The sequence below is a fragment of the Anastrepha ludens genome, chromosome 2 (assembly GCF_028408465.1).
Source record: "Anastrepha ludens isolate Willacy chromosome 2, idAnaLude1.1, whole genome shotgun sequence".
Lineage (NCBI taxonomy): Eukaryota > Metazoa > Arthropoda > Insecta > Diptera > Tephritidae > Anastrepha > Anastrepha ludens.
In genome coordinates this window covers 125746931-125769450 of record NC_071498.1, presented here as the reverse complement: position 1 = coordinate 125769450, position 22520 = coordinate 125746931, and the positions used below count along the sequence as shown (strand labels likewise).

At 37.6% G+C, this 22520-nt stretch overlaps 1 protein-coding gene across 1 annotated transcript in view; it reads left to right on the top strand.

The window, feature by feature from the left end:
* Nucleotides 1-6887, top strand: part of LOC128855270 (uncharacterized) — a 47603-nt gene extending 40716 nt beyond the window's left edge. The window contains exon 8 of the mRNA XM_054090019.1: nt 1306-6887. Within this exon, the coding sequence (XP_053945994.1) occupies nt 1306-1508 (203 nt within the window). The 3' untranslated portion in view covers nt 1509-6887. The remainder of the gene's footprint in view (nt 1-1305) is intronic.
* Nucleotides 6888-22520: the final 15633 nt, after the last annotated feature.

The window sequence follows — 22520 nt, the reverse complement described above, 5'->3', positions numbered from 1 at the left end:
GTGCTTCTGTAAATCAGACTTGCCACAGCTCAAAACTTTGTCGCACGCAGTGCATTTGCATTTGAATGGATCGTTAGCCACAGCTTCAAACTAGCCACTAAAATTTCGTCCTCAAGCCACTTATTATTGAACTTTTGTTTCCGATACTTGCATTGTTTTTCCTGGTGTTCCTCCGAAGAGTCAGTCGAAGAGCTCATTTCTGTAAAATATATTATATGCATTTTAAATATAAAAAAAGCTAAAACTAAAATAATTGCAAACTTACTTCAAAAGTGAAAAGCACCAGAAAACGTGGGACAACTAACAATTTTCGCGCAAAGAAAAAATCGTGCTAGCGTTAACGAAGTAAAAAAAGGCAATGTATTAACGCTTTTAAAAGTATGCAGCCAAGAGGAAAATAAGTCTGGCATGAAATCTTACTGCGGATTTTTATTTTAAATGAACTGTTTTAATTTTACCCCGCTATTTTAAAATTTTTTCTGTCCTTCTTGGAAATTCCCTACATTTACAGAATTTAAAAAAATCTGTCCTTCTTTTCCCTACACCCACATTTTTCGACAAAAATCCCTACATGTAGGGAATTTTCCCTACATTTACCATCACTGATCCCTGCGCGCAATTCAAAAAGAACTAAAGGAACCCATGTTGAGAAAGGCGAAAGGCAAATGGCTTAGATGGCCAATTGCAAAGTTGCTAGGACCATGTGTATACGCGCATATGAAGATAGGAATACTGAATCGATTAAATTTAACTCTCCACGATACTTATAAGAAATGTAATGAGCCGAGTACAAAAAAATACTCGAAAACTAGACTATGCTACCTGGGTGCTTTCATTTTTGTAAGACTATGATGTATCCCTGAACTAGAGCGTGATCGACTCCTAAAATTCACGAAAAGTACGCACATCTTGAGCGAAGCATTTTTTCGTTTAAATAGGGCTCTGGTCTGATATCGACCAAAATGTCTCGTCGAGGCTTCGACCAGCAAGTATAACAAACCTAACATACAGTTCTAAAGTTTGATTTGTATTGTTTAAAAAAAATATAGGCTACAAATTGAAGGAGATTTTGATTAGCTTAGCTTGAACTAAAATCAAAATATGGTGCATTCTTAATTTAATGAAGCTAATCCGATTTACTAATAGATACTAAAATATTATAAAAACTCATATTTCTCTGTAATAAGTTTCAATTCGTCTTAATTGTTAAATATAAAATGTTCTTACTTAGTCAAATCTTTTCAAAACCTTCCATATCATCAAGCCCTCACACTTATTAAATGTATTTGTCTTCCCTTTCGGCAGGTTTGACTTGGTCGCAGTGTGAGGACACTTTTACCCTACACGCACTGCCCACCACGCACTGCACCAATCTTGTGGACACGTCTTGTAGTGGCGCCGTCTACCACACCGATATTGGCGGCTTCGATTTCCATTCGACAGGCGTGGAAGATCTCGGCGGTGAGGACTTTGACTACGCCATGGATTGTGGGGACTTCATATTTTAAGCGCGAATAACGCGAATGAGCCCACAAAAAGCAATATAGTATGAGGAGCAAGAGGAAGCGGAAGAGTAGGAGGAAGAGAAAAATGATCAACAGAAAGGAGTAAAATATTATAGAATGAAAAATTTGAAAAGAGTTATAACCACCCCACCCTAGAAAGTGAGTGCAAAGGCACTCGAACGCTTATAAGTTAAATAAATTTAGATTTTCATAAGGGCTCAAGAAACGTAAAAAGGACTCACCTTCCACTTTGAAATATTTTCACACTTTCGCTGCACACGAGTCAAGAATGAGCCAAACTGCAAAAGAAAAATAATTAAAAAAAAATATATATATATAGATATAGAAATATTGAATTAAATGTTAACTAAAATTACGGGTAATACGAGAACGAATTTCAGTTGGGTTCTCAACTGCGAGACAATTTAGATTTTTTGCATTTTATAAACGCCTTCGTTTAAGCGAACCAACCTGCGAGTGGAATGCGGCGAACTTGATAACTTACTAGCCAAAATACAAATAAGAGTATTTCAATGGATTTCATAAGATGCCAAATTTTTGTAAGACGCCACAAAAAAGGGCAGCAGGGACAAACAAAAAACACTGACCCTCATTTAGGCGCCGGGAGCACCTAAGGGACGTGAAGCTGGGAATTAGTATTACTTAATGTGTATATTGTAGGGATGTTTACACACGACGTCGTCATAGCTGTAGTTGAAATTAACCAATCATAGCGCATACTTGAAAACCAAGTAAAACAAAACAGAAATAAAAAAAGAAAACAAGCAAAAGAAAAAATGAAAGCCCAAAAAATAGTAGTGCATTGGCTAGATCAAGCATTTTCAGCAGATAGAAAATATTTATTTTCATGTGTATATGTATTATGTGTGTGAGAAACACAGAGCGAACACAAAGAATTTAGAAACAGTAGTAAAGTTTGCAAAAAATTAAAAAAAAAAATACTAAAAAAATAATTACGTGGTATATTATAAAAGTTACCAAACATATAGCAAAAAAAAAAAAGAAACTCATTGATCTGCCAAATAATTTTGAAAGATATAAAAAGTGGGTGATGTATTGAAATGAATAAAAAACACAAAGAAATCGTTGTACACAAGGAAACGCCACCAAGCAACAATGCGAAATATGAGCAACATTTAATTGACAATGCAAAGTTTTTTGAGATGCCGAATTGATTATAGATTTTTTAAATGATTTTTCGATTTTTTACTGTTTTTACGTACCGAGAGATAAAATTATTAATAAAACATACAAAAAGAAAACCAATTGAAAAAAGTAAAAAAACAACTAGTTTTAGTGAAAAAAATTGGCAAACCACGAGCAACATGCTGGTAATGTTCTCCGTTAAAATGTAAAACCAATTGTCAAATTTACATAGTATATAGCGATAAATATGTATGTATGTAGTAGACATGATGAGCAAATAAGAAACAAAACAAAAAAAAAATGTTTGTATGTAGAAAAAAAGAAACAATATAAATTATTATGAATTTCAAGCACACGGCGAGCAACAAAAGCGCAAAATAACTGCAAAACATTTATGTGAGGTTAAAGCAAAATAAATGAACAGCATATGAAATAATTAGGGAGTAAGCAAACCAAACAAGCAACAACATATACATACATTCATCTATAAAAATATAACTCAGCAACCATAACTAGTGTTCCCGAGCACTCGAACATAAAAAAGTGTATACAAAGAAAATGAAACTTATGTATAAATCCACCAACCACGAACGCCAACCAGCCAACCAAAACACCAATTCGTGGCAGGACGATAGTACGCAAAATATCAACAATCATTGCTCGTATGTACTATCAAACAACAGCAAAAAAAATGTCTCCACGCAAACAGTTAATAACTTGAAAAAAAAATGCAACAAAAAGAAAACATAATTGGTGATTGGTTGACGGCTGATGATCGCCCGCAACTAGTGTTCCTTCCTACACCAAATAACCTCAAAAGCACCAGCAGCACAGACGCAGATTTCTTGGCAAGTCGCAGTGTTTCAGCGCAAGCACCGATAATGACACAACGGAAATCACAAGAGCGTACGAAATTTAAGTAATCACAAAAGGTTACACAGTCACTTGTATTACATAGAAACATTTCAACATTTCAGTACACAGAATTTTTACCCCTTTGCGTATGCAAGACATTTTTTTACTCACCCAAACGCCTTAACTGGCTCTCAGGCTCTATGTTGTATTCGTTTAAATGCACTTGTATCAATACGAATTCGGAAATCTTATGGCAATGAAGAGAAAAATTCGACAGTAAACGACACAAAATGCAGGTTAAATAAAAATAAATGATTGGCGCATACACTTATGTCAAGCGTTTGGCTGTGTTTGACCATACCACGCTGAAAACATCGGTCTCGTTCGATCACCGAAATTAAGCAGCGTCGAGCGTGGTTGGGGGACCGCTTGAGAACACCACTTGTTGTTGACCTATAACAACAAAGTGGCCAACAATAAAATTTGACTCACATAACGACTGTTGGGGAATACATAAAATCAGGTGTGCATATAATGTTAAAATTATGAATGCATTGTGAAGTGCACAATTGATTTGTAGTTCGGTTGAAGAGCAATGTGAGACCTAAAATCTGAAATGTTGGTATTCTTAAGTGGTAGTAAAACCCCAACTAAGATTTTGCTCCACTTCATCCCGATTGGTTTTTACAGTTTAAATAAACTTTTTCCATAAATTTTGTTCAAATCCTTTATTTAAGTAACTGACTTCAAATTAAAAAAAAAAAAAAAGAAGAAAAATGACATGTTAAATTTAAGACAATATGAATTTGTATACATACATATATATTATGTTAGTGTATTCTCTCTTTACTACAGAGTCGCATTGGAATCGGATTTATTTTCAACAAATTTAATGTTAAAATTAATGGTAATATTTTCAGCGGCCTAGAGTAAAATTTAGCGAGGGATTTTTGCGGAACATTTCAATCCACACACGAGCCCAACTTGTATCGATCTTCTTCATCATTTTTGAGCAGAAATTCTAGAAAGTTTATTAAAATGTCAGGAATATTTTATTTATTTATAAAACTGGCTTAAAGAGTAAATATGACAAACTACATATATTGCAGAATACGGCAATAGCATCGGGACTTAAAATGTTCTGCAAAAAAAATGTATATCTACAAAAAATGTTATTTGGGATCACCGATTCTGAAAAACTTCAGTAAATGAATGTTTAAATTTGAAGAATTTCCACATTTCCTCTTTGAATTGTAAAATGATATTGTATAAAAATAATATTACTCGTTTTTGAGTTTCTGTAATTTATTTTTTGTTGTGGCCGACACTTCAACCGAACGGACCTTTTGTGTCCTATAAGCCTACGAAAAATATTTCGATCAAAAGCTGATATGCTTATTTTTGCATGACACCAGTTTGAAAACCCCATACACCTTTTGACTTACAGACATACCGCACAAACTGCTAGATCTGCCATAACCAAGTTTGGTGCACAAATTTCTTGATTAAACTCATCTCTAAATAATAAATATTTTCAAATTATTTTCTCAACCGTTCAACCATAACTTCAAACATGAGATGAGTGCTTCTACTGTGGTCTAAGTTCGGATTTGATTTTTTTTTTTCAAAGTAATGCAATGCACATTTAAAATATCTCTACAGTAAGGTATGGCATGTCATCATGAATCGTTTAACCCCATAACAACGCTTAGAAATTGTGAAAGTTTACTTTGAAGAAAATAAATAAATCTGTTCACGAAGCTCATGGTAGATCGTACCAGGTCTCCCAATATGCGGTACGAACTTTTAAATACTCTTCTTCCACCTTCATTAATACCAGAAAAGTTAGTTATTAACGAAAATATGTAAAAAATTTAATGTGTATATGAAAAATAGGGGTGATTATTTAATCGTGGCAAATTTAGAGAAAGATACCTGAAAATATCAGAACAAGGCTTAATAAGATGTTTTTTTACGAACTCCTGAATTTTGTTGAGAGCAACTACGAACCTCATACTCACCTTACGTTTTATATAATATTATATGTGTCAGTCTGTATGTGTACATATCTGCACATGTGTGAGTTTTAACGCTCTCCTGATCTACATACTCTCATCTAAATCACGGCTAATTGAAAATGAGTGTAGAAAATAAATTCCTTCACAATTGTCAATTAAGCCTTGCAAAACACATTATAAAGAAAAAAAATTAAGCGGAAATAAAATATATATAAATATGTTTTAACAAAAAAATAATAAAAACAAAAAACTATTGTACCAAAACACCAAAAAACCAAACACAACCACACGAAAAAAAGCCGACCACAAACCAAAACAAATAAATCGTCTTTGTGTTTAAACATGCATAGGCATATGTATGTAAATGAGATAGAATGAAGGAAAATCAGAAAAATCAACAAAATTTTAACTTAATAACAAAATTACAGCGGAAAATTTGAATAAAGAAGCTAATGCAATAGTTAAGAAAGCATAATAAAAATAATAATAACGAGAAAAAATAAAAATAAAATATTTTCGACTCATATCGTATATCAAACAGGAAACTGACTTCGAGGACATATTATATGAACTTGTAATAGCAGAGACAAGTTAAGGAATAACGCAATCAACACTTGAAATTCACACAGCACAATTTTTCCATAATTAAAAAATATTGTTGCCTTCGCTGAGCACAAAACGAAAATACAGACAAAAACCAAAAAAAAAACAAAAACCAAAAGTCAAATGAAAAACATTTAACAAAAATTGTTCCAAAAGGACGAGAGTACCATGCATAGGGTTTTCTAATAGGGACTTCTCGGTGTTTACAGGTGTTTACAATTTTATTACGTACAAGGTGGCGTAAAATTAATCATCGGTTTTGTTTTTGAATAACTTTTTACTAAATAAAAAACAAAACATAATTTTGTGTGTTGGAAATCTTTATTTTGAGTTTAACACGTTCCACTATTTGCCCATTTGTATACTGCGCAGTTTATGTTGTTCACAAGTACCAACTATGATAGACGTACGATGCCATTTGCAAAAAGTATACCTTTTTCGGTAGTGTAATTAATTTTGCGCCACCTTGTATGAGTGCTAGACTTTTTCTTTTCGGATTTTCTCGTATAGTAGGTCCATGCCAATGAGCCACAATCGCCCGATGCCTTCAAAGTAAAAATAACTCAGGCCATTTCTCTACGTGAGACGGGTCTGTGTACCGAATTCAGTGAAAATGGGCCCCTAGAATCTGTACCCTTCGTGCGGGTATTTCAACAATGTCATATCCCATACATAATATTCGTAGCATATCTTCTTCTTAATTGGCGCGATAACCGCTTAAGCGATTTTGGCCCAGTTTCTTTCTCGTGCTAATCGGCGTCAGTTGGACACACCAAGTCCTTCTCCATCTAATCTTTCTAACGCAGAGGTAGCCTTCCTCTGGTACCGCGTCGAAAAATTTCAGAGCCGGAGCGTTTGTATCCATTCGGACGACATGACCTAGTGCTGGATCTTTATTCGCTGCGCTATGTCTACGCAATTAAGTTCTGCGGCTCGAACGATCTTTCCCAGCATCAGGCTAGAGATGTCACATGACAGCGAGTCATACTGTCTGAATGCTCGTTTGGTATCAAACAGCTCGGAGAAGTTATTCCCAATTATGACGGCGCTGCTGGTATTAAGAAACGTCATTTCGCATAGCCGTTAGGACGGGCATGATTAGAGCCTTATAGAGTGTTAGTTTTGTTCGTCGAGAGAAAACTTTACTACTCAATTGTCTACTTAGTCCAAAGTAGCACTTGTTGGCAAGAGATATTCTACGTTGGATTTCAAGGCCGACATTATTATCGTTGTTAATGCTGGTTCCTAAATACACGAAGTCCTCTACATCCTCGAAATTATAACTGTCAACAGTGACGTGGTACGCGATTGCGCCGACTGTTCGTTTCATGACAGGAGGTACTTCATTTTGTCCAGTTTGGAGAAGGCAGAACTAACAGCGCGTTGTTAAGGCCGATGATGTCACTATCGGAGTGAACGACAGTACTTGGCGACGAAGCTTCTCTCCCACAACCCGACACCGTATTTGCGCTCTTTTACATGACAGCTGTAGGAGGCGTCACAAGGTCCTAAGTTTTTCTTGCCTTGTCCCGTCCATCGATAATTTGGGTACCTGGTCACAGTGACATTGCAGGAAACTGCGAAGCCGACGAGCTGGCCAGACAGGGGACCTGTGAGGCAATGTGCCCGCGAAAGGAGAGGATCGGGATCCCCTTGACAACCTGCGCTCTACTCCTGGAAGGATGGGCTATGCACCAACTCAGCGAACGCTGGGCAAGTACACGAACGTGTAGGGTCGCGAAGTCCTTCTGGCCACGTTTGGATAGGAGGCGTTCGAGGGATATCCTGGGAATGACAAAATGTCATCTCTCAAATTTCGTGGGCATCATCACGGGGCACTGTCCGCGAGGTACACATGCTGTGAGACTCGGAATCACTTCGAGTCCTTTTTGCGACAGCTGCATGGAGGATGAGGTGGAATCATCTCAGCATATGCTCCTTAGCTGCCCAGCCTTCGCGGGACTAAGATTCAAGTATCTTGGTTCTCATTTCTTTTCTGCGCCTGCTGATATAGCAGGTGTTGATAACAAAAATCTGATGAACTACATCAGCAGCATAATGAGGTTAACACAACCTCGGACTAGTCACCGTTCGTAGTCCACAATCACTCACCACTCCCCCATCCCTTCCCTTCTTCCCCCTTCTATGTCCTTAAATGGTATCACAAAGGACGAACCAAACTATTTCGTCCAAGTGGGCTCTACTCTCTGGGCAACCATTATAACCTAACCTAACCTAACCCGTCCATCGCATCTCTTGAATGGCAGTGATGTCAACCATTACTCTCACGAGGACATCAATCAGCCGGGCAGAGGCACCTTCCCCATTAAGGGACCGGACATTCCAGGTGCATGCCCTCAAATCATAGTCCTTAGTTCGTTTGCAGGGGTCGTCATCAGAGTTGGAAGTTCTAGCTATCCTTGAATGATTCGCCTTCTCACGTTGGCTCACTCCCGAACAGGTGTTCGGAAGCTACCCAGAGGATCCTCGGGTTAATCTTCGAAGTTGTGAGCTGCTTGAATCAAATGCAGAAGAATCGTCCTGGCCACTCCCAAGTGAATGGCGATCAGTAACTTTCCCCACTTGCGTGGACTTCTACATATGGAATCATCCTTCCCGTAGCATATATGGGCCTATAAAAAAAATCATTAATACCTCACACAGCTTACTTTACTGTTTTATTTTGAGCTCTCATTATTGGAGAACCGTATATAATAAATTTGAATCATCCAATGGGGCTTATTAAATCGATACAAAACGTTTGCGTCGAAGAAAAAGATTCTCATTCAGTTATTAATTATACAGATATATCGAAAATTCATGACGTATGTAGCTCGAGTAGAAACTATCTGAATAAAGGGATTTGCATAGTTCTTGAGAAAATAGTGTTTAAAAACTGAAAACATATATACTCCAAAGTCCGAAATCAATCACCGACACCGACTGCACAATCACTCGTCAACGTATGAAGAATAGAGTGAAACAAAATTAGGTGATTCGTTAGTCGTATGAACGCATAGCTAATAGATAGCACATATCTGCATTAGACGCCCACAAATAGGAACTACTTTCCTTCTCGTGTAATTCGAATTCTTGAAATGTTCTAATTTCGGAAGATTTGCCACACAGTTAGCTGAATGTACGAAAAAATATTTTCATAAAACGTTTTAAAACTGTTTTATAGTCGATCTTTAGCTCCAGTGCGATGCTATGACTACTAAAAAGCTTCGAATATTGAAAAAAACTATAAAATGTATCCAATTTTCTCTTTTCTCTCTTTGTTGACTTCCATTGTTAACACTCGGTAATACACAACTAAATGGAAAAGTGGAATGCCACCTTGACAACGAGCATAAAACGACTTTTTATTTCCATATTTATTTATTTCTTTGTTTATTCATTTATGACCCATTTAATTACAGGGTCCGGCACTCGAAGTGTAACCAATTAAAAAGGCAATAAATTTAGTTTGGAAAATAACTTTTATTCAATTCAAAGTAAAAATAATACAAAATTAAGAATCAATTTACTTTTGCTCGATATGACCATCTTTTGCCTTGAGACGATCCAGAAACGAGTGGTAAGCTACCCGGATGTGACTTGCAGGTATTTTGGCCCACTTGCGGACAATGGTTTTTTTCAGCGCCTCGAGACTGGTGAATCTTTTTGTTCGGACCTTGCTCTCCAAAATGGTCCAAAGAGAATAATCCATCGGGTTCGCCTCTGGTGAATTTGAGAACCATTGTGTGGACGTTATGAAGTTCGGAACGTTGTTTTTTAGCCATTATTGGTTCACTCGAGCTTTGTGAGATGGTGTCGAGTCTGCCACCGAAATTTTTGTCTGCCCACGACTTCAAAGTAACCTCCAGAATACTTTCCCAATAATATTTCGCATTTACCTTGATATCAGGCACGATGAAAACGATTGGAGAGCGGCCATCTGCGGTTACAGCGGCCCAAGCCATTACATGTGGCGTGTGCTGCCTCCTGGTGGCCATTCGATGACTCACATTCTCGTATGAAGGGTCGGACAAATAAACCCTATCGTTTTGGGAGTTTACGAATTGCTTAATTTGACAAATGAAGCAACTCCTTCGCTCTCTTAAGTCTGTCGTGTTGCTGCTTTGGTGCGAGATCATGCGCCTTTTGGATCTTGTAAGGCTTGGCTTTGAGATCATCTTTAGTATGTGACCCACCCCGGAAAGATGATGTGGGAGACGAGCTGCGCAGCTTGAGCGCAAGAAGAAACCATGGAACGTATGCAGCGCAATAGTAGAAGAAGCACTGGCTCACCTCGAGCTGTAAATGTTATGCTGATGATGATGATGGTGATTTTTTTTTAAACGATCCCTTCTCTCCTTTTGGGGAGACACCCTTCCCGTGACTACTTATATTTTCTGCATTACTTCGGAAGGGCCCACGACGGGTCCACCATATTTGTAGCCAGCTTTCATGACTAGTCGTCTTCTTGTTTCTTTGTGTGTGAGGCTTCGCTTTGTTGCACTGTGTCGAGTTATATTTTTTTTCGTACTGGGTTCTCGATTTGAAAAAAATATCTGCCCATAGGGTGATTAATTTTGTGCCACTTAGTACCAAGTATATTTGCAGTATAGTATATTTAAAATTTTTCTTTTTAAATTAATTTCATGCGGCCTATTACAATGCATATTTTCGTAATTATATTCGTCTCAGATGCATTCGATGGTTTAAAAATCCAGAGTTTTATAAGTGAAAAAAATTTATAAAAATTATAAAATACTTTTCTCACAGTTATGCGTTGGCTAATTTTATAAATATGAACTCGTATTCATAGCACGGCCCGTTCCTGGACCATCTATTGATCCCACAGTATGTACCTATGTGCATACATATGTATGTATGTATGTGCGCTGGTAGATTACAAGACTTAAGCAATTGTCGCAGTGACATTAAAAGAATATGTAAATATGTTTATGAATCAGAATCATTCAATGTTGGCTTTATATGTATTGTACATTCATACATACACACATACAAAGGTATTCGAATAAGAAACAAAATATGAGAACCTACCCGAACAATAATAAAAGAAGAAATATAAAAAATAAATTTAAAAAAGAAAAAATAAAAGTAAAACAATCAGAACAAAAGAAAAACAAAAAAATGCAATGCCAAATGTAGAGTTAACGAGAAAATTGATGCTTTGAAAAATGTTGTCAAAACAAATGTTGCGGTTTTTTTAATGTAAAATGTGTCTTAGAAAATGCAAAGTTAAAATTGCCACTATAGAATGGAACTGTGTGTATATGTAAAGATTAAGGGATATACATTCAAATAAAAATTAAGATTAATATCCATGTATTGTACTATTTGCAAACTGCTAAACGTTCACTCCAAAAGCACATCAACTAAACGTCGACGCCGAAATTTGCCAAGCCCTGAGTGAAATATTTTTGTTTTTCAAAAATTTACGCCACAACCGAAAAATTGCACTAAATAATTTTACAAAATAAAATAAAGAGTAGACTATATAAAAATTAAGCAAACATTTGGCGCTTGTTTCTGGCTTTACGAATTTCGACGACGTTGTTTACAAACGTATTTACTACATTTGCACTTGCCACGAGCGTAAATGTAGTTGCGAGAACTCAAATGACCTCCGACAATCATCATAGAATATCTCATCAAATTATGAATTTTTTAAATTAGTTTTAAGATTTAATTTTTTCTGCGTGGGGATTATTTTCTTGCGAAACACCCTCCTGAACAGCGTTGTGTTTATTTACTTAGCCGATTCCATGTAAGGGAGATTCTTTGAAAGGTGCATCAAAGCTCTTGAGGCGCATCATAAAGTCTCTTAACAACTAAATATGAGCGCACTTACACGTATACAAATTATAAACCCAGGCGCCTGCTATGTATGTAACTTGATTTGAAAGATAAAATTGCTCGAAAGTTGTTGGTTGGTTGGTTGAAGTGGTGATTCATCCAGAATCCAACTAGCGCTTCCGCACTATTTTGTTGCCACATCCTCGCTACCAACATATTTAACAATTTCTTACAGCATGAATCTGAATGTATCAAGTCTGCGCTGCGTAGGAACCTTATTAGGTTGTTGACATCTAAGCCAGACAGTTGTTCAAGATTCTCGAACAGTGGTTTGCCAAGGGTTGACATTCTCTCCTTCCATAAGGCAAGGCATTCATAGAGGAAATGGAAAATCGTTTGTTGTTGTTGTTGTGGCAGCATAAATAGTCCGCATACAAATACGGGGAATGTTGCTGAAGTGACAGTCCTTGGCCGGATATAAATCCGGTTCGTTCCGGTTACGTAGAACCGACTGTCGTGGGAACGAAAATCGTTTGCTTTTTCTCTGGTTGTTTACAGCTGTGACAGTGTGTGTTGTGAGGAGTTCCCATTTTGGCTGCTTGTTCCTTGACAGACCAAAAACCAGCGTCGTTTTATGTTTATCAATGTTGACTTTTGTTTGAGGTTGTAAGTGGACCATAACGTTCTGCTAATTTGACAATGTCGTCTGGTCTCTTTAATGAGCTATAAAATAGAATACCCGATTTTTTTCTCAGCCTTCTGAATAAAAACTTTGAAATTTTTATGAAAATTTGCTTTTATAATTTTAAAGTCAAATCCTTGTATTATATAGTTTTTGTTGTAGTATGAGCTATATTTTTATGGAAAAATAATCGAAATTAAAAAAAATATAAACAACAAATACATAACAAACAACAAAAAATAACAATAATATTTCGTCATTTTGAATTTTAATAATACTTTGTAATTTATAACTATGTAATTGTGTGAAGAAAAACAGCTGAAAACCTATAATAAAAGAATAAGAAGAAGAAGAAGAAAAAAAAATAGTCAAAACTTGGCAATATGTATCGAACAATTTCTTTCGACGCTGACAGTATACGGAATAAAATCTCTAATAGATTTTACAAAATGAAAATTCATCTGCAATGCAAGGCAAATATAATTCAAACATTTACATAAACCAAATGTGACCGAGAGAGAGAAGGGTGTGAATATATCTTCTTCTTTTTCTTCCTTGCTTTTATCTCATTTCACTTGAGGTCAGCTTTTCTAGTACGTAATCTCCAGACTCCTCGATTCTGGTTAGTCTCGGTGTTTAAGACCGCAAGTTTCATATCACTTTCTATTTGTATCGTCCATTTATGATGTGGTCGACCCAGCTTCCTCGGCGCCGTGGCTATGTTTAACACGTTTTTTGTCATATCTGATTCATGCTTCCCCTAGACGTCTCCATTCCAGCGAAGACGACTTTATTGTATTTTTTGCTCAATCGGCGCGATTTTAAGACTTCAACGAATTAACCGATTGGACACTCTGTCCAGCATTGTGACCGAGGCTGACCATTTCTACCGTTTGAAGTTTGACCAGCATTTTATAGCCCAGCATTCGATTCCATGTAACAAAGTTAACACTATGCTGCACGCCTTCGTTAAGTCTAAGTTAAGTTAAGCCTTCAGTGTTTTGTTATAACGGAGCCTAAGTATTTAAACATGGGGGCCTCCTCCAGTGGGCTGCCGTTCAACAAAATTGATGTTAAGCTTGTTGTTGTTGAGAGGGTGGAAAACTTGCAGCGCACCCTTTTTGGGTGTTTGGCCGAGCTCCTCCTACTATTTGTAGCGTGCGTCTTGATGTTGTTCCACAATTGGAGGAACCTACAGCGTCAAGCCGACTCTGAACGGCAGATATTTTTTAGGAGGAGGTTTTTCATAGCAGAAATACACTCGGAGGTTTGTCATTGCCTGTCGAGGGGCGACCGCTTTTAGAAAAAACTTTTTCTTCATTTTGGTCTTTCACCAGATTCGAACCGACGTTTTCTCTGAATTCCGAATGGTAGTCATGCATCAACATTCGGCTAGGGTGGCCATGCGACTCAAAGTTGTTATGTCACTGCTTGAGTGTGACTTGGAAATCATTTGCATCTTCGCTCATTAGCACAGTATCGTCTGCCCACAATATGGTTGACGGGGCGTCGCGTTGAATGCTGCCAGTCAATGACCAGTTCGAATAGAAGAGGACGCAATGCGGAACCTTGGTGTACCGTACTTTTACGGCAAACTCATCGCATTCGCCGTTATTACATTGTCATACATCTCCTATACTACTTTGACGTAGTATACAGGTAATTTCTGTGCTCTGAGAGCCTGCCATATAAGCTTACTGGGTACTCTAACGAAGGCTTTTTCCAGATCAATAAAAATAAAATAGATCTTTTTCTTATTTTCTCTACACTTTTTCACTAGTATTCTTATTGTGTGGATGGCATTTGTTGTAGATTTGCCAGCCATAGAGCCACCACACTGGTTCTTACTGATCTGTATCAACTCATTTATTATTTATCACTCGCTCCAAATCTTAAAAAAATGACTTTTTAACTTGATTGCTCTGTCTCCCACATCGCCTTTGTTTTTATAGAATGGGACTACTGCGCCAGCTGTTGGGGATTTTCCCGTTTTGTATGTCACTAAATAAGGAGTTTAGGAAGCTGATGCCCGTTGGAACCAAACTTTTCCATACCTCGGCTGGTATGTTATCTGGCCCTGTTGCTTTGTCGTTGGCCATTTTAAATAGCCCTTGTTCCATCTCGTCTGATGTTATTTCCGGGATGGGGCCTTCGATGCATACATGGTAGTTTTAAGATTTGTTTACTTGGATTTTCTTCGCTGAGCAATGCATTGAAATTTTCCATCCATCTGTTGCAAATTTCAATATCAGATATTAGAAGCTCACCATTTTCAACTTTAATAAATTTGGTCGTTTTTATGTCCATGGTGTCTCTGTGCCTAAATTTTGTAGCTCTACAGATTTCTTTGTCATTCTTTGCGGCAGCAAGGTGCTTATAAAATTCATCTGTGCTACTTGGATCTGTGCGTATATATTTTTTATTCAATTATTTTACATTCATATTAATAATTCAATAAAAAATAGTTATGATTTAAAATTAATTTACTAATTACTGGCCTGCTATAAAAATCTCCATACAAATAGTTCTCAGTTTAATAAAATGTTTATTGAAAATAATTTATTTTTGGTTAAATTTGATTACGGTGAAGCATCTTATTTTCTTGTTAATTTCAAAATGTTTCTTCTGTTGAGATGAGTTTTTTTTTCGTTTACACGTTCAAGCATATTCATTAATGAAGTCTTCGGTAACATTTACACACACACACGTAATTGTGTAAGACAAAGTAGTTAGATGTATAGAATTTATGTATTGTACAATTAGATTAATGTATTGTAGTAAATACAAAAAATAAAACCACAAATAAATGAGAAATGAAAAATGAAAAATAACGCTGACACAATACAGTCCATAAAATCGTTAAAAACGAGAGAATTAAATGTAAGCAAAAAATACAGAAATATATACATATGATAAAACGGCAAAAAAGAGAAAAATTCGCAACTCATGTGTCTGGAGAACCAAAATAATTACAACAACAACAAAAAAACAAAACAAAAAAATAAAATAAAAATTTTAAACGACATAAAACTTAGCGGCTCGAGGACTTAAAATTTTCGAAATTTAAAATAATTTCGTAATTGATGGAAAACATAGGTTTCTAGTATTTTAAGCGTAACTACGAAGCAGTAAATTTCATGATAATTCAAATGTACGCATATGCATGTATATGTATGTATTTATTAACTTTCACGAAGTCCGTGCAAAAAGTCTTCGATCGATCGCATAAGCAACCGATTACAAATTGTGCTCAACTTTTCGAACCAAATGAACGTTTAATAAAGCAAAAACAAAAACAAATACAAAAACAATAAGAAACATTTAAGAAATGTTATAATACCATACACAACATAACATAATTATTACATGTGTTATGTATATGTTTGTATGTATTAGCGAAAACGTGTAGTATGTAGGCAAATAAAAGTGTTTCGCGTTTGCAAAATGCGCTGTTCTAGGAATATCTAGAAATATTTAAGTGCTGCACTAGGGGTTGAAAGTGTCGTATGGTTCTGTGACGTAAAATTTTTAACGGTTAAATAAATGTTTAGTGTACCTAAATATCTTCTTAGCCTTTCAAAGTTTACGTCATGCAAAAATACGACACTTTCCTCGTCCTTCTGGATACTCCAATTGTAATTTGTATTGTATTGTAATTGCGTCGATGTCTTATTGTATGTTATTGTTGTAATGTAATGTAATGTAATGTTGCGTTATGTTTCGTAACACAACGTAACTGAAAAGTATATGTAGCCTGCATAAGAAAAAAATGAAACAAATATAATAAATAACAAAAAATAAATGTACACTCCCCGCAGAAGAGAAAAACCACAGAGTAATAATTATTAGTCATTAATGGAATCTGCAGCGTTGAGATCGAATATTTGGTATAAAATTTCAACCAGAATTGGTTCATGGTGAAAAGTGTTCAGAAGAGGAACCGTCTCTCAGTGAATCTGAAGGAACCAACTGATTTGCTGGCGTCACATGGGCTGTGACAGCGGTTTGCTTATGACCAAACTGAGATTACAGGGTCCGGCACTTGTTATTTGTGAAAATAAGTAGGCTCTGTTTTTCTGTAGAAATAAGTAGGCTTTGATTCAAATTTTTTTTTGTATATAAAGGGGAACTTTTTTGAAAATGGATGGAAAAAATTATAAATCGTAATTCGAAGTGAATAAATTAGCTCATATTTTTTGTCGTCGTTTCTGCTGGAGCTGCAGGATTTTGGTTTCCTTAAGAATTTTGACTTTGCACTCATTTCGTCTCAGGCTACAGGATTTTGTCGTCATTTCGCCGCAAACAACAGGATTTCGGTTCAACAGCAGCTTGTGCTGCCTTGGAAAATAATTCTTGGTTCTACACAGATATTTTGGCCCACTCGCGGACAATGTCGTTTTTCAGCGCTTCGAGACTGATGAATCTTTTAGTTCGGACCTTGCTCTCCAAAATGGTCATTGGATTCAAGTCTGGTGAATTAGAGAGGCATTGTGTAGACGTTATGAAGTTCGGAACGTTGTTTTTTAGCCTTTCTTGGTTCACTCGAGCTCTGTGAGACGGTGTCGAGTTCAGTTGAAACGCCCATGGTCTGCCAGCGAAATTTTTGTCAGCCTACGGCTTCAAAGCAACCTCCAGAAAACTTTCCCGATAATATTTCGTATTTACCTTGTCGCCAGGCTCGATGAAAACGATTGGAGAGCACCCATCTGCGGTTACAGCGGCCCAAACCATTACCTGTGGCGGCTGCTGCCCCTGGTGGCCAATCGATGACTCAAATTTTCGTATCAAGGGTCGGTCAAACAAACCCTACGGTTTTGGGAGTTTACGAATTGCTCAATTTGAAAAATGTGTTCGGCAGAAAACACAATGTTCGGAAATTGACCGCTTTCGACCAAGCGAAGCAACTCCTTCGTTCTCTCAAGTCTGACTTGTTGCTGCTTTGGTGGGAGATCATGCGCCTTTTGGATCTTGAGACATGGATCTTAACTTTGAGATAATTTTTCAGTATACGGCGGATGCTACGGTCAGATATTTTCAGTTATTTCGCCATTTGATTCGTACTTCGTCGGGGTCTTCGCTCGAGTCGCTTCTTCACGTTTTGAACCGTTTCACGTGACGTGGCAATCTTTTGATGGTCACCTCCATGACGTTTCGCGATGCTACCAGTATCATTGCAATGAGTAATAGTGCGATAAACAAAACCTGTATTTACTTTAAGGTGCTCGAGCTCAGGAATTGTTCCTGGTTGTGATTTTCCAGCCAAATATAATGCAATCACACCATTACGTTTGAAATACTATACATTACTGATTTTCTTTTTTCGCGTTTACTCTCAGCAAAATGCTTCCATGCGCCTGTAAACAATACTCAGGACTGTCATTTAACCAACTAACAGCTCATGCACGGGCATCGGCCTGAAGTTAGTTATACTTCGAGTGTCGGACCCTGTACTTTGATGATATAAGAAAATATCAACACAGCCATTGCTAATGCCACTTCGTTGCCATCAGCACAACGATTGATTCAATAAGTGTGTAAATACGTGTAAAATGAGCGGTCACAGGAAGATAGGTAGGTGAAAAGGTTGAAGTACCCCCCTGACACTCCCCAAGTAGCACTAAAGCGCAGTTTTTGATACCATTATGAGACCTCCAACTGACAGATATCTACAGCCAGCCAGAGCTATTGATGTAGTGGAGAAAATTGATGCGATTTAGTTTGGCGCATTGTCTCAGACTGTCAAAGAAAGGAGCACCCACTGACATTAATCGCCTAGCTGCCAAACCTGGACATTTACAGGGAAAGTGCTGAACAATACTCGTATCCTTCTCTGAAAAGTCCCCACCACTTCTGCAATGCCGTTTAAATAGCAAACCTAACTTTTCTATCCAATGACCGGTGAACACAGCTACGACTTTGGAAATTGAATAGCGTGGAGTCCCCGGGACTTTCAGAATCCTGCGTCTATTGCACTGGGGCTAAAGTGGACAAAATGCTGCTGTCGAATTCTCGATAAGGTGGCAGCCGCTGTTACTCTCAAAATACTACTTGGTATAGTCAAGCCTTGTAATGTATCATCCTTGAAATTCGTAAATATTTATTTTAGGTAGTTAATACCAAATTGGTGTGGCCCTTTCGATTTATTTATAATCAGCAGGTATAATAAACTTTTCAAATTTATATTAAAATTTTGTTTGCGCTTTTCCAAAAAATAAGCTTTTCGAAATCCTTTTGTATGTTATGATACCTCTTTTGTGCCGCATCAATTAGCTCATAACGTCGTCTAGGAACATAGTGAAGATAAAGGGCGACAGGGGACAATCTTGCCTTACACCTGGGTTGGTGGTGAATGGGTCGCTGATGTTGCCACTGTGGAGCACTGTCAGTTCAGAGTAAAGGGCTCAACGCCAGCCATATTGAGTATCGTTTGATTACTTCGAACGCCTTCTTAAAGACAACGAACAACATGTAAAGCAAGGAGCGCCCCTCAACTGATTGTTCTAGAGTGTTGGCTTGGTCAACACAGCTTCGGTGAGGGCGAAATCCAGTTTGTTCGTCCAGGTGATATCGATTCTATAAATATGATTTGGTGGGATACTGAGGAAAATAAAATACAAATACTCTCACTTTTACATTGAAGCAATAATCAGTTGATAAAACAATACCCCTTTGTATATAGGGTTACCGGGAAAGTAGTCCTAGTTAATATACTTAACCCATTTGGGCCCATATTTGGTATAGTAGTTTTGATTCACTCTTATTTCCAAATTAGGCATTACAAAATAATTCAAATTATTTTAATCCAGCAAACTTATATTTAGCAATAATAAAACGCATGGTAACCGAAGACCCATAAAACTGATAGCAGCAGCAGGGTTACAATTTTAATTTTTTTCTATTTATTTGGTCTCCAAATTAGCAAATTTTGCTTAAGTTACTCTAAACTATCAATCTTTGCTTATAAATTTTGACATTCTTGGGCCCAGAAGCAAAAACCAAATGCATTGCTTTTATTACATTTGCTTTACTGCTGCTTGTGCTGTTTAATGTGCCTTGTGTTTACCGATTTTATGCTATAAGGAAATGAATGCTTGTGTGTTCGCATACATACATACATACTTATGTATTCATATTTTAAGGCAGAATCTTTATTGCCCACTTTCCTCCTAAGCACCGATCAAAGATCTTTTCAAAGGCCCCTTTGTTGCTGGCCGAAGCAGCAACTATCACAATTGTTCTTCAGCCCATTTCAGATTCGTTGGCTTGGTTTGTTGAAAACCAGCTGCGTTACCATTGCAGCAATTAATTTAAGTTGGAATTTTCCAATTGGCTGCACTTGTGAAGTTCTTCAGTGCTCTTAAGTACAGAGCTAAATCCAAAAGCCTCACATTCAGTTGTACGTTAGGTATGTATGTAGGCAGAAACCAAAGTACGCCAACAATTTCAATTGCACAAATACCGAAAAGCCAATTGTCTCAGTGTAATAGACTCACAATTAAGGTACAATGGGATGAAGAACAAGAGAAAGTTAACGATATGAATAATTGTTGATTATACAAATAGACTATACTGGGAAGGCATGAAATCAGGTAGGGACTTGGTTTATGAGTAAAGCGAACAAGCTGATGCCGATCGCTTACTTCCTACGGTATTAAAGCGGTAATCGATAAGTTTTGTAATACAGAGTTGCTGATGAACCTTGACTAAAGTCACCAAATATGAGAAGAAATTCAGAATTGAACTGGACGATAAAGTAAACTGGAGTTTGAAAGGAAACTCCTAGTATAAAGATGGTTCGAAGACACCAGAAGACTCTTCTTAATTGGCGAAATAACCGCTTAGGCGATTTTGGCCGAGTTTAACAAAGCACGTCAGTCGTTTCTTTCTCGTACTAACCGACACCAGTTGAACACACTAAGTGAAGTTAAGTCCTTCTCCACCTGTACTTGCCAATGAAGAGGTGGTCTTCCTCTTCCTCTGTTATCTCCAGCTGGTACCACATCGAATACTTTCAGAGCCGAAGCGTTTGTATCCATTCGGACGACATAGCCCAGCCAACGAAGCCAATGGATTTTTATTTGCTGCACTATGTCTATGCCACTATCAGTAAAAAAACTCGGGTATGAAAAAAAGTCGCCGTTAAGCTCATACAGCTCATTGTTCCACCGCCTCCGACATTCGCCGTTACCAATGTGCAAAAATTCAAAAGTCTTCCGCTGAATCTTTCTCTCAAACACTTCAAGTCATACCTCATCGGATGATGTCATCGTCTAAGCTTCTGCGCCACACGTTAGAAAGGGCATGATGTAGAGAGTTAGTTTTGTTCGTCGAGAAATGACTTTACTACTCAGTTCCCTACTGAGACCAAAGTAGCACTTGTTGGCAAGGAAGATTCTTTATTGCATTTCAAGGCAAAGGCGCTAGAATATATAGTACCAAAACAAAGCGTTCTGTGTCGATGGGTAGTTTTCTCAGGATATTCCACGCGGAGGTATATGCCATCTGCTATGTGCAGATATCAATTTAGACTGTAATCTCCCAGTAATCTTCTGAGCGAGTAGCCATTCAGAGCAACATCCAGGCGGCGCTCAAGGTATTATCATCCTGTGAGGTTAAGTCCTTAATGGTCCTTGAGTGTATCGAGAAACTGAATTTCTTAGCAACGCACAATCGCATCCGGACAATACGAAGTAGCGGACGCATTGGCTAGACTGGTTGTGGCCTTGCTTCCAGTAAAACTGGAGTTCTTCCTTGCTATCGACCAACATACCACCAAGGAGAAGTTTATGAGTGAAGAGCTAAGTCTAAGGGAGAAGGCTACGTCATGCGCAGTCCTTTCAGGGCGAGTGAAATCAACAGAAGTTTATCAAAGAATGACTCTTATCGTTTCTGCGACCAATTCCCGAAGACTTCAATACACCTTCTTCTTGGATGTGTCGCTATAGCTCGGAGAAGATTGACACATTTCGGCCATCTGCAACCAGAAGAAAGGCACAACGCTTAGCCCAACCCAGTTCTATCTTAAGTTTAATAAGGGCACTGGGCTTGGATGAAGTACTGAGGTGAGTAGAGGGCACATAAGACCGTGAGCAACCTCACGAAGTGCGGTAAATTTCTTCCTTATAAGGCTTAAATTACTAGCAATTTAAGTCCCGTAGACTTGCAGATGTGATTGAAATTTTGCAAGAGGATCCTTTGTGTGGTGTACATATGAAAGGAACGAAGGCATTCTAAATTCCATCTTTACCTAAATTGCCGAACGTCCATAAAACGGAATTGCATTCCAGCAATTCCATCAAACATCCTAAGCAGAGGTAGCGGCAATTGATGAAGGAGTTAATTGGCTGCTCACTTGTGTAATAATTTGCACGAAGGTTAATATCTACTCCGATAGCCACACGGTAATCAGGCTTCTGAGCTCGATGATAGTGCACTCGAAATTGGTCTACCTGTGGTCTGATCCTGGAGGAGAGGGCTTCGCGTCAACTCAGCGAACGCTGGGAAAGTACACAGACTTATAAGGTCACGAGATCTTTCTGGCCACGTGTGGGTCTTGCACAATCTAAGCTCTCGAGTTTCGAGGTATTAGCCGCGAGGTATACATGCTGTGAGACTCGCCATTACTTCGAGTACTTTTTGCGTCAGTCGTATGGAGAATGAACACATTCACCTTAGCTGGCTTTGATATTAAAAACCTGATGAACTTCACCAGCAGTACGGTACGGCTAACACCACCTTAAATCAGTCATACTTCGGCCGTTTTCACCAAATACAATCGTTCATTTCGTCTCAACCCTCTTATCTCTTTACAATGGTATCTCAAATACCCGATTTTTTCATTATCGTCCAAGTGTGCCCTCTCTATGGGCAGCCACATCTACC